General features: G+C 41.1%; 1 protein-coding gene across 3 annotated transcripts in view; it reads right to left on the bottom strand.

The window, feature by feature from the left end:
* WNT7B (Wnt family member 7B) overlaps positions 1-14,033 on the bottom strand; it is a 129,370-nt gene that overhangs the window by 57,220 nt on the left and 58,117 nt on the right. For all 3 annotated transcript variants that reach the window (XM_048824668.2, XM_048824658.2, XM_048824676.2), the window contains exon 2: positions 4,969-5,195. In XM_048824668.2, coding sequence (XP_048680625.1) covers positions 4,969-5,195 — 227 coding nt within the window. The remainder of the gene's footprint in view (positions 1-4,968; positions 5,196-14,033) is intronic.

Raw genomic sequence — 14,033 nt, 5'->3', positions numbered from 1 at the left:
CTTTGCCACACAACACACACACACTTTGCAAGATATATACCTCCACACTCCACCAGGCATGCATATGTGCTTATATGTGCCTACTCTCCCATACATTCTCTCTCTCTCTCACTCTCTCACACACACACACTCTGCCACAAACTCTGCAAACAAGGGCCATCTACAATATTCTCCCTCTAAGCCAGGGGACAAGGGCCCATGATTTCCAACCCCAAATCAAGGGAGATGACCTAATATTCTGTCGTCTGCCCAACTGAGGGGTAGTGCACCCTCAGGTATCTTCTTCCTTCACCCCAAGTAGAGGGGAGTGACTTTTCTCCTTCCTATTGAACTACCTCCCTACCCCACCCCCATCAAGGGGGGAGGAACAATGTTTTTCTCTACCCCAATCTGTGTTGGGCTGAAACTGAGCTGGGAGGGGACATATGGACTAGAAGTAGCTGCAGTATGAGCCAACTGGCAGGAAAGGAGTATTGAAGGACCTCGCCCAGGGTATGTCCACACTGCAATCAGAGGTGTGATTACAGAACATGTAGATGTACCAAGCTAGCTCTGGTAACAATAGCAGTGAAGGTGCGGCAAAACGGACTTCCATACAGGCTGATTGCCTAAGTATGTACTCAGGTCCAAGGCGGTCTTGCACAACCCAGTGCCTCCATACATGCTGTCACAGCTTTGCTGCTATTGGTTCCCGAGCTAGCCAGGTGAAAGCTAGCTCAGATATGTCTACATATGCTACAATCACACCTCTGCATTGCAGGGTAGGCATGGCCCCAGAGTGAGCAGGATGGAATGGAGCTGGTTGGCCAGCTTGGCGGGAGAAAGAGATGTCCAGCTCAGTAGTGAGCATTGGGCTTAGATCAGTGGCTTTTAACCTTTCCAGACTACTGCACCCCTTTCAGGAGTCTGATTTGTCTTGCGTACCCCCACGTTTCACCTCACTTAAAAACTACTTACTTACAAAATCAAGCATAAAAATACAGAAGAGTCATAGCACGCTATTACTGAAAAATTGCTTACTTTCTCATATTTACTATATCATTATAAAAATCAATTGGAATATAAATATTGTACTTACATTTCAGTGTATAGTATATATAGAGCAGTGTAAACAAGTCATTGTCTGTATGGAATTATAGCTTGTACTGACTTTACTAGTGCTTTTTACGTAGCCTGTTGTAAAACTGGGCAAATATCTAGCTGAGCTGATGTACCCCTTGGAAGATCTCTGCATATCCCCAGGGGTATGTGTACCCCTGGTTGAGAACCACTGGCTTAGATAAACTGTCTGTTTACATTAGGGTAGGGAGGCCTGGTTAGCATTTGCCAGTCATATTGTCCATTTAGATCTACCTTTGCTAAATAACATGTCATCTGCAAAAGTTCCACCTCACTACTCACCTCTTTCCCGTGATCCTTAATTACTATGTCAAAAACACTGGTCTTTGTGGCATCCCACTGTTAACTTTTTGCCATCCGTTCTTACTGTCTCTCTTACACATTTCTGATCCACTGTCTAACCATGGCCACAAAGTCTCATGAGGGACTTTAAATTATGACTTCAGATAAATTTTGACAGCTAGTGGTTCTTTAGCCACTGTTTTGTTGACATACACAAAGAATTCTAGCAGACTAGAGAGGCATGTTTTTTTCCTTACAGAAGCCATCCAGACATATCTTAATCATATCACATTACCCTAAAATCATTAGTATTACCCTTGAAAAGAAGTAGGTTTTTAAAAGTGCAGTTTTCAGCTGTGCTGAACAGAAAAAACTATGGCGATTAGCAAAGAACAAAGCAAAATGACAAACCAAAAGCTGCTCAAAACTGGAGATTTAAGGTCTCATACCTTTTCCCAGTCTTCAACTACTAGGAGCAAAATTACACAGGGCTAGAAGCACTTTCACCAAAGACTAAACACTGATGGTCCAGTCCAGCAAAAGCATTTGAGCATGTGTTTATCTTTAAGAACATGAGTTATCTCATTGACATCATCAAGACTACTCACACGCTTAAAGTCAAGCACATGCTTAAAATGCTTTGGTGAATCAAGGCCTGAGAGCATAAACACACAGCTCTTTTTCAGTGCAGCACTTATTGTACTTGGCACATATACATTTCTAGAAAATCGGTATTGAGCAACAGCACCTGACTACTTGCCATGGCAGAGGGTGGGGAGGGTTGATAAATTGGGAACCCTCAGGGCTTTATCAGTTGGGCTTCTGAATGCTGCAGCTGCCCCTATGTGCACTATTACCATTAATTTCTTAATTCAAGCCCCAAGTTGCAAAACCATCACATGTCCACACCCCAGTTTAAGTTCCAAAGCACAAGTAAATAGATTGATAGGGCTCAACAACCAGATACTCCTGGTTCAGCCAGAACAAAGGAATTAAGTAAACACATGTTGGCATTGGCATAGTCTGACTCCTACTGCCTCTGGCTTGGCAAAGGGTAAGCAAAATATGACTATGTGAGCAGGAAAAAGAAAAGGCTGAGAAGTTTTATGTGAACTCTTTGCCCAATTGTGTTCTTTTCTTGTTCTTCTTATTCAGTGCTGTCTTTGTTTCAGGTTGTAATAATCTGTGTTCATATAGTCAGCACTCAGTCTCCCAATCTGGTCCTATTTATGCTAAATTTTTGGAATGTCCATCCCTATCAGGATGTTCTCTCTAATATACTCAATAAAGCTTGCTTAGTGTTTCAAGTATTCTTACCTATTTAAACCTCACCAGGTTTCTTGCTAGCCCTAGTGGGATGCACCGAATCTAATAAATAAAATAGAATTGATACTGAAGAAATTCTACAGGTGTGGAGTCACGGGCAGCTTCACTATCAACAGTGTATCATGATTTCATCATTGAACAACAGATGTCAGTGAGGTAGCAGAAAAGCTTCCCCTTAAACATTAAAACCTCCAAACCACTAGCATTTGAAGAGGTTCAGCCATTTCTCTCTCCTCAGTAGGCAGCAGCAAGGAAGTGCCTGTGTAATTAGGTGGCTTGATGTCATTCTGATGCAATTAATGTTAAGGATAAAACTCAAATTATCCCCATTACTTGGAGGTTTGCTAGTTTGAGGATTGTCAACCTCTTTCCCCTTCTGGAGCCCTTCTTTTTGTGCAACAGTGAGAGAACTGAAAGATTATGCCAGTATCCAACAAAATTACAGCCGTGTTTTCCCCATTTTGCATGACCAGAAAATTGCTACAGGTGTAAAGAGGACTAAAAGAGAAAAACTTCTTTCTCCAGATGAACTTAGAAATATCTTACTACAAGTGTAGAAAGAAACACTGACCAGTGAGGTTGCATGAATGCGAAACTACTTGGAAAGGATGAGTCAACCAGTTCAGACATAACAATACCTCTTCATCTCTGCCCTTCCCTGAGCCAAACTCAAATGCAGCCAAACCTTTTCTGAGCTTCAGAAAAGTTCAGAGAATAGTTTCTCCCATTTTTCTCTTCTGCATTTCTGTGTTTTTGTGTGACATGGAAGTGCCAAGACACACACTGAGCCAGATCTTCTGCTGATATAAATCAGCTCCACTAAAGTCAGTGCAGTTATGCTGGTTTACAGCAGTTTGGGAAATAGCCCATTGTGCCCATGAGATTTTCAGCCCTGCATCCAACTCAAAGGCTTTGCATAATTGTTGGGTGAATATTCAAATCAATGCTTGTTTGAACCAAACATCAGCTTTTTGAGATTCACTCCTCACTAGTGTTAAAGAAAATGCCTTACTCCCGCAAGACAACCCAAGCACCATATGAGTAGGATGACCAGATAGCAAATGTGTAAAATCAGGACAGGGGGTGGGGCGTAATAGCCTCCTATATAAGAAAAAGCCCAGAATATCAGGACTGTCCATCTGGTCACCCTACATACGAGCCCTTCACTCCTCACATGGGCAGTGCATAAAGTTATGTCATTCTTTCACAGTGTTACAAAAATCACTGATTGAACACCACAGGCCAAATTTGACTTTTGGTTCCCCCATGTGACTGACCACCCTTATTAAAATCAAGCACAGATATCACCGAGAGAAGAATTTGACCCAAGGAAGATATTTACAGCTACACAAAGGAAGGTGATTGTAGTATTTTCTGGGACGTGTGGGACTATATGCTTTCTTTCTAGCAAATATTGATTCAGTGCAACATTGTGATAACCAGACACAACAAACCAGTACTCTTGCATTTAAATAACAAACTGTGCAATTGATGGTGCTAGGGCAGCTTTTGAGAGACAGATAAAGGGAAGGATATCTGACCAGAATCCTGAGCTGAGCTGAAGATGACAGTGACAATGTCAATGTTGGAGATATAGAGAATTATTTTGTAAGATCTCTCCTCATGAAATAATATCACACATAGAATTGGTGGAAAGTGATAACACATGATACTGACTATCCTGTAATAGTTTGTTAGGTCATGGTCCTATATGCCAAGTAATTTTTTTTTTAATATTTTTCACTTCAGATAATTTGTAGAGTCATCTTCACATGATAATAATCTGAGCAGAATATTTATGCATCACTGCTCTGTACTGGATGGAGCTGATTTTAGTTCCATTCCCACCATTACTGTGGAATTCTGACAGGTCATAGTATGCAGCACAGTAACAATCCTGAAGTCCTAAATGCCTACAAAGTTGTTATAAAATTATGGGATGAAATTGACTCAGGTCACTGCTGCCCATACAGAATATTCTAGTCATTATCACATGTGTAGTGGTATGAATAATGAAAGACTCAACCTAGAAATCTCTACGCGTTTTTCAGCTACTACAAAATAGGGTTAGATAAGATCAGAAAAAGTGCCACTGTTGTTCTGGAGGGTGCATTGGTTTATTTTGTGTGGTGTGTAAATGCCTTATAGCATTACATCTCTAAAGCACTGCCAGGGGAGAGCCAAAAGGCGAGCAGTCCCAATTTATTATTATTATTAACACTATTTTAAAGAATCCCTTACCTACTCGAAGCTCTTGTCCAAAGACTGTTTTCTCTCCCAGCGCTGAGCAGTTCCACCTGCCATAGCGGAACTGATATTGGCATTCATTGATTCCCATCTGTGCCCCTTCTCCGATCACTATGATGGCATCAGGGCGGCTCTGGCAGATCGCTCGTTGCCGCGGGGCCAAGCCTGGGATTTTGTTGCAGATTATGTTTGCTCCTAAAGCCACCACAGATGACAAAGCTCTGAAGAAAAGCAGAAAGAGGCATTAGAATTTAATTGAGACCATTAACTCCATTTGCTCCACATTGTAGTGTGGCTCACAAGGCAATGGACAAACAGCAAAATGTTTGGAAGTTTGGTTCCTATAATTATGCAGACTTACCTCAACCGCTTTGGTCTGGCAAATGGGGTTGGAAATCTTGCAAAATTTCCAGGAATTCCTGGTTTCATTTGGGCCAGAAAGCCCACATGAACAGCTTCGTTCATGGAACACTGGCAATTCTGCATCTGGTCCCAAATAAAACCAGGAAGTAAGGAGAGGTGAAAAGTAATACTGAAAAACATAAGTCAACATGTCATTGAACTTTGTAGAGTCTCAAAGGTTCAGGTTCACCTTGAGTGTTGTGCTTAGGTTCAGCTTCAGTATTTAATTTACCAGAGCTGTTCACCCACCTCTAATTTTAAACCATGGAATAAAATTTGGAGAATGACTTTATTCTACCAACATTGTTGCCCATTACTATTAACTTAAAGTACTGAGTGAATAATGGAAATTTATGAATATTAATCAAGATATGACACAAAATCATATTTTCAGACCTGGCAAACGTCTTGGACCAACATGCTCACCAACATGCAACATCTGTAACTGAAACTTGTGTCTTTCTTATTCTTCAATATATTTTCAGAGCGATAGCTCATGAGTTACAACTCATTCTGAAGACTGCCTTTACCTTGCATCTGCCCAATGTAAGCCAACTAACTGTTTAAGTTTGACAAGATTTCCAGTTTAGGCCATACATTTATCATTTTCCAGTTCATTTTTCAACACCTTTATCTGATGCATGTACAGCATTTTTTTTAAAAATAAAACATGGGATAAAATTTTCAATATGGACTAAGTGATTTAGGAGCCTCTCATTTCCAAACAACTTATTAAGATTTAGGCTCCTAAGTCACTCTTGCAAATGGGACTTATGCTCCCAAGTGGCTTAGGTTCTTATACCCATAGGCTAGAATTGATGGCCAGGCATGTCCAGACTAGTTGCCATGAAAACATTCTAGATTATGCTTCTTAAATTCAGAGCCACACTAAGGAGAGGGAAAGTGGTGCCTTGAGGCGTTATGCCTGTTCCATGCCCCACCGCACCTAGACAAACTTCCTCTAACCTAGTGAAAGCTGCTGGCAGAGCTAGCCAAGCCCACTGCCCTATCCCAATGCAAACTGGAGTGCTGGGAGACAATTCATGGCTGCTTCCTCTCTGGAAGTTTCTTCATACTGCAGGGAAGGAGCTCTCTGTGCCAATTACTAAGCTAGCTCACCCAATAGCTTACTGTGCACTGAAAAAATGTTGGTGGTCTCAGTTCACTTCCTAGAAGACAAGTGTCTACAACAAACACCATTGCTGACCATCTCCGCAAAGTACGTGTTCCACCCCCGGACAGGGCTGAGGCACTTGGATGTGGCCCATGAATCACAAGATCTGAAGCTGCCTCCTATGTGGGTCCATAAAAGGGTGAACTTGTTCCCCCACCACCTTGCACGCTCATTCAGGGCAGCAACAGTGTAGCCCTTAATTAGAGCTGGTCAAAAAATTTCTGACAGAAGAGTTTTCCACAGGAAAATACCAATTTGACAAAAATCAAAACATTTACCAGTAATGTTATTGATTTAGTCAAAATTGTCAATGACAAATTATTGAAACATTTTGTTTCTATAAGGTTGAAGCATTTTGTTTCAACTTTATCATTTTTACTATTATAATATAATAGATAATATAGTCAAAAAGATAAAATTGAAATGAAGCACTCACCAAAACAAAATATCTGAATTTCCCACAGAACAGAGATTTAGAGTTTCAGTCAGTTCTACCCTTAATCTTCAATTTGGCAGAGCTTTCTAAATTGACATTCCATTAAATTTATCCACAGCTTTTATATCTGGTTGAATCATTTGAATTTTAGGATATTAGAGAAGAGTTAATGTAAGCATAGTGTGCCGTATTTCCTTTTTAAAAGAGATGTGTCAGAAGTACAAAATTTGGATCCAAATCTGACCCCTCCCAAAGTTTGGGACATGAAGGTTCAGACTGGGAGTTTTAATTCACTGGTGCTGGGGCCCAGACACAAAGTTTAGAATGGGGCCAAAAGTTCCCAAAATTCTGGCATATTCTGAACCAGGTTTTGGTTCTGCCCTATCTCTATTTAACTAACAATATAAAATCTTTAAATGTGTGAGTCCTTAAATCAGGACTTGGATATCTTTCTAAAAGATATGCTGTAGTTCTACCACGTTATGGGCTTGATGCAGAAATTACTGGGTGAGGTTCTCCAACCTGTGTTATGCAAGAGGTCTGACTAGATGATCGTTTGGTCTCTTCTGGCCTTAAAAATCTATGAATCTGTGAAAATTAGAGAAGAATTTGGGTCATAGTGAAGAAACCTAAATATTTGGTTTAGGATTCAGGCAATTCTCAATACTACATAACAACTAATCCATTTTCTTTCATTGTTTATAGGGCTTTTCTCCCTCTGATTATCATGACATGCGATACTGGTAAGTACAGTGTGTATAGTATGATCATGTTGCAGTACAAAAAGGCTTAAAAGGAGAAAAATGTATTCCATTAATAACTGGTGAATTATGGGCTAGAAACATTTGCACTTTGTTTGTTATGATCACTTTAAAATGCTGGGATCCCTTTCTGAATTGTATTAATTGCCAGGTCTTGTCCTTTTATGCCCGTCAAGTGGCAATAATGAAAAGGCATTTTATATGCATTGTTTACCGTCAATCACATGAAATTCCAAAGTGTACACATTTTAACATGAAGGACATTAGTGGGAGGCCACTTCCAGTGACTAACAAAATGCTGTTGTATGAATTTCCAACTAACTAAATCAATAATGCAACTACATGATGGATCACTACTAAAACCACAGTTGATTGCAGGGGGATTCAGACAAGGGATTTGCTTTAACGTAAGACAATGGGGGGAGAACAGCTTTCAAATGTGGTTCTACTCTGAAAATGGCTTATTATAAATAGCATTGACAAGGTTCCATGTTTATTCATCCTAATGCCTCCAGAACAAATTTGCTCAGTTTACAAGTATTTAACTGCCAGCTCTGCAAACTCAGTCTGGGCCCTTGTCTACACGAACTAGGAGGGTCTGAATCGTAGAGCGTTCTAACATGTTTTGGGCTAACTGCCTTATGTAGACCTGCTGGCGCACTCTAAAAGGTACCTAATGCACATTAATGCAGTCCTGTATGAAACGGGACGACATCAGTGTGAACTAGGTACCTTTTATAGTGTGCCAACAGGGTCTACACAGGGCAGTTAGAGCGCTCTACAATTCACACCCCTCTAATTCACACTGCAGTGCCATCTTGACAAGTCCTGGGATCTTAAAGTCAAGCCGAGCTTGTGCATCATCACCTGAAATACAGATTCCACAGGCCACATTCTGCTTTCAGTTACATCTTTGCAACTCCATTACCTTTAAATTATATGGGTGCAACCTGATTGCATTTAGGCAAGTTACACGGTTGTAAATGAAGGCATAACATGAAGACATTGGGGTTACACAGGTGGTTCCACAATAGGAATTTAGTCAACAGTTCTGCTGATGGTGGGTGAGTCTAAAAAGAATCTAGATCAGCTGTGTTGTTTCTGCAGGGCTGGAAGTAAAAATTTGTTTTTTCACTGGAATCAGAGGATGTGACATTAAACAAACACAGGGAGCAGAATAGCTGAAGAAGGTGGTGATGGTCTCACATAGTCATTTTTTCAGGGCAGAACTACACTTTAAACTGTATCCAGGGCTCCCTGCATGAGAAGATGGGGCTGGTTGGGCACTTTCAGCACATCTCTAAGGTGCATCTGTGAGGTGCACTGGGCCCCTTCTCCAGTCAGTGCCTTCTAGACTGGCTCTGGCTGTCTTTGAGCCCTACAGTAGAGATTGTGGGCCTGCTGTAGAATTTTCCCTGTGGTGGGCTCTGTTTCCTCGGTTATACCAGTAGAAGCAGTCCTACACACAAACACACACACTATATAGTATGTGTGTCAATGAGAGCTGCAGCACTTCTGAATATCAAGTCCAAAGGGTGTGTCAATTTGCGGCCTCAAAAATGACGGCACCCAAGATTATAATTTGGATCAAAGTCAGCTATGTATTTACACAAATGGTGAAATTCTGGCTGCATTGAAGTCGATGGAAATTTTGCCACTGACTTTACAGGGCCAAGTTTTCACTCAGAGAATACTATGTGTGTCTCGTTAGCCAAACATTTCAGATTTTCCTATAATCTTGGTGCCTCCATTTTTGAGTGGTCGACTTGAGACACCTTTTGAGACAAGCTGAGCCCTTAGCAGCTCTCGTTGACCTCATCTCAATTTGGGCACGCAAAACCTGAGGCACCCAAAATCAAAGGACAGTTTTGGCCATAGCGTGTATGCATGCATTAAAGATATGCATTGGTTTCACCTCACTACTATCTGGTAGTTTGAGCGTGGAACTGACATGCAGAACTGTATTCCTTGGTCAGCTACTGACTCCATGGCAAACCTTAGGTAAATGACTTTCTTCGGTATGGCTTAGCTTTCCCATCTGTACAATAGTAGAATCCTATCTGCCTCACAAAGGTGTTGTGAGGCTTAATTAACTAATATTCGTGAAATGGCTTGAAATACTGTTGATGAAAGGCACTATATAAATGCAAACAATAATTACTGGGGGATGTGGGGGTGTTATTGGTAGTACTTCCCAAGGGACTTGCCCTCTCTTTTCAGCCTAAATTTACCAGCATATCCCTCAGACCTGTTGTTAGCTGTTAAATTGTTACTCTAATTTATTGCCAAAAGAAATGCTGGCTCATGAAACTGAGATTTTGGAAAACTGTATTTATATTAAAGAAATGCACCCAAAAGTCTTTCATGCTTCCTCGTCTGCTGTTTCTTGTGGCATCCCTCAGTTTGTGCGTTTGTCACACATTTGGGCTTTGACAGGTTAAATGCTACATCTGTAACTGGATTGAGAGTGTTTTGCTTTATAACAACTGTCAAAAAACCACAATCCACATGCCACATTTAGCCATTGTCTGCCATCTAATCTTTCCTCCAGGAGCAGTAGTCTTACCACAAGGAAATCCTGAGTGCAGTGCTTTGTTCAGATTTCTGGTGTAACCATACAGTACAGTGACAATGTGTGCACAATTCTGAATTCTACATTTGTTCGTCAATGTGAAATACCCATTTAAGCAATATCAATGGAACCACGTGGCATCTCTTAGAGATTAATAATAATTAATTCACAGGGAATTGGTTGCAGTGATTTTTTATTGTTGTAAGTAAAGAGAGGTCAAAACCAAAACTCTGACTCTGAATCTGGGTTTGGATACAAGTTTAAAGTTCAAACCTACAACAGGCAAAATCTAAACAGGGCATGGGAATACCCTAATGTTTGAAACCTCAAGTTCAGGGTTCAGATTTTTAAAAAATCAATCTGCAGTCATAACTGTTCCCCCTAGGCTAGATATAAGCAAAATATTCTTAACAAAAGGAGGGGTTATTTGTTTTAAATTGCCTGTTTTTCAAGCATATAAAGCAGTGTTTCTAATAATTCCAGTTTTTGTGCCAAATGAGTTTTGTTACCTACCTACCTCTTCCCTACACTGCTTTCATAGTAATTTCTCACAAACTTTTATGCAAAACTGCAAAATCATAGCATCTTGAGCAAGTGAATTTTATAAGCCAGTCATAAAAATATTATGGCCCCTTGAAATTTCACAGAAATTTGAGGGCTGAAAAAGTATGTGAAATGGAAAGCTGTAAAATTTCATGCAAAATTGTGCAAATGTTTCTGAACAAATTTCAACCTCTACCATAAGCATTTGCTACCTACCATAAGACAGATTTACTGCTCTTTTGTACGTTGCTTTCTCAGTCCCCTAACCAGCAAACGCATGTATGTGTTTGTCTTGTGCATGTGAGCAGTCTGATTGGGGTCAATGGGACAGCTCACGTACATAAAGTTAATCACATGAATAAGTGTTTTCAGGATCAGGGCCTTTGTCAGAACTATTCTAGTAAATATAGAAATCATATCCATCCAGCCTTACAGCAAAGAGAATGAAAACAAAATAACTACCACCTTGTCAGAGAGAATGTCTTTTACTGTTATTAGTAGAACCTGAATTGTTACCATATGATAAAATACAGGTAAAAATATGTAAACCTTAAAGGTGTTCCCAAGCCTTGAAATACAGACCCGCGGGTTGGCTCTGACAAATATAACCAAAGTAAAAATCAAACAGATATAGTAAATGGTCCAGGCATTTGATACAGATATACTACATCTAGTTCATGTTTACCCAATACACTTCTATTTAAAAAAATCTTACTTTTTACCACCTTTTTCCCCCAGAAAATATATGCTACTGGAACAAATGGCATTTGACCCCAAGTCCCAAACAAAGGGTGATATCAGGGTGCACTAACTTCCTTTGTGATGCTCCTGGGGCAACTGAATTCAACTCCAAGTGAATCTAAAGCACCAGGCTAATTTGGATTCCTTGCTGCCTAGCAGTACAACGCACAAGACTTTCACTAGACCAGCCTGACTGTATAGTCTTTGATTAGATGCCTTTTTGTGATATCACCTCAAACTGTGCTGCTTAATATTAACCTTAAGTTGCTGTTGGGTAGGAATACATTTTCAGCATGGAATGAAGAGATTTAGCCACACAAATCCCATTAGAAGAGGAGTTGCATGGCTAAAATCCCTGTGCACTGTACTGAAAACTTACCCCAGAGTGTCTGATAAAAAGCTCTATAATGGAATCTTTGTTAAAAAGAACCACTGACATATTTTGTGGTGACATTGTGACACATCTGAAACAGTACACCCCTACTGAATGGTTTATTTAATTAAGAATTCCTAAGTAAATATTTTGAGCATGCATAAGTTGCAGAAATTGGCAGAAGCTTTCCCAGCTCTGAATTCCATCTGCATATATTTATGCTTTCAATTTTGTTTTCCACAGCAGGCTTCAAGAAATCATTGTTCTGTGCATGTGATATTGAAATGGAAATCAAATAAGCCTGCTCAGTTCTGCCCTGCGGTGCGCTGATCCCTGCTGGAGCTCCAGTTTGATTCTCGAAAACAGTGCCATCGCAATGTTATCGCCTGCACTACACAAGAGGGAGAGATTTTTAAGTGAGTGCAAGTGATATGGCCAGACAAAAAAACATCTCATTTAAGTAACATCATTCACCTGCCACTGCAAAATGGAACTAGTAGGGTAGGTAGACTTGAGGGATGAGTCAGGCCGGGGGCAGAGATGAACGACATGCCTGTGCAAGGGGGAAGTGGGAGTGAAAACCCTCTGGATGTTCCTGCTTTGGTTACATGCAACAGATTGGTTGAGAAGGGCAGAGCACTGGATTCACTCCCCTTACACACCAGCCAGCCAAGCCGAGCTGGCAAGGGCTGTTGCAATTAGACAGGCAGTAAATTATTGCTCCCTAGGAGGAAATAGAGGAGAAATTGTATCTCAAGAGGTGTGCCTCTGAGTCACAATGCCTCCGGCGGTTCAGCCGATGCACCCCCGCTTGCTGAGGGCTTCACCTCAAGTCACAATCTATGCCCTAGCAATTAGCAATAGTTCAAATAAGAGGTGGAATCAGGTCCCTTGCTTCACAGTCTTCTGGATGATTGCACTTTACAGAATATAAAGTCCATGTTTGAATGCACTATCATTAGGATCCTAGCAAATGCATTGCAAAAAAGTCCATATTTTGAATATCAAGAGAAACATTCCAAAGGGTAAGTTTTATTAGACCACAGAGAGATGTCAAAGTCCTATCACTGTAGGGCAGATTCTACCACCATTGCTCATGTTAAGTAGTGTATTTTACTCCATAAATAGTCCCATAGGGCGCAGTTGTGACTTGGACTATCTGTTCATGCAAGGGAGCGAGGGGAACTAATAACTGCCCTTGCAACCTTGTGCAAGCTACCCAGAACTCAGATGTGGGTGCATAAGAGTAAGGGGGTATCCCACACCCAATTACCTCCCCACCCCAAGCAGGTAGGCAGGGAATGGAAAGAGCCTGGGCTCCACCTTCTTAACCACATATGATCCGGCAGAAGGGGTTTTGTAATTTGTTCCTGGTATAAACCGGCAGTAAATTGATAACTCCCAGAGCAAGGCGGAAGTGGGGAGGAGCTCTGATTCAGAGGCATCTGAGTCACTGTCGCCTGGGGCAGTGCTTGGCTCTGTGCCTAAAGTCATAACCTAGGCCATTGCAATCAGTGGTGTTCTTCACCCAGAGTAAGAAAGAGTGTCAGAATCTAGCCCTGAGTTATTTATAACACGGGGCTGGATGAAGCACTGGATAGTACACTCTGTGACTAATCCTGCCCTGAGAAGAGAATGGACTAGTTTATCTCGCAGACATTATCCATCTCTAATTTATTTAAACCCAATCTCTGCTAGGCGGGTGTCGGGTTGTCCTTCAGTTCTCTGTTAAATGAAAGAGTGGAGTATGTTCTGGTAATTTTTCAAAGCCTAGCGACTGGGTCAGTTTGGACTAAATGACTGCTGGAGGTTGCTGTTTCTGTGCTGATACCAGTAATGCTGTTAGTCTTTACTTAATGGCATATTCCTAATGCAGTAGAGGCTCTCTTGTTCTAAACAGTGGCACTGTTTGTTGTGCCCCCCAGCCTCTGCTCTAAGATCGCATTCCAGGCAAGATTGCTGCTTGCTTCATATGCTGATGCACAGGAGAGAGGGGGTGTAAGGTCCTCCCCTTGTTTCCCTGAGCAGCTTACATCGTACTGGGAGAAAAGCAGCCT

The sequence above is a fragment of the Caretta caretta genome, chromosome 1 (assembly GCF_965140235.1).
Source record: "Caretta caretta isolate rCarCar2 chromosome 1, rCarCar1.hap1, whole genome shotgun sequence".
Taxonomy (NCBI): Eukaryota; Metazoa; Chordata; order Testudines; family Cheloniidae; genus Caretta; species Caretta caretta.
Note: the sequence above shows the minus strand (reverse complement) of the source record. Positions and strands in the feature narration are given on the sequence as shown.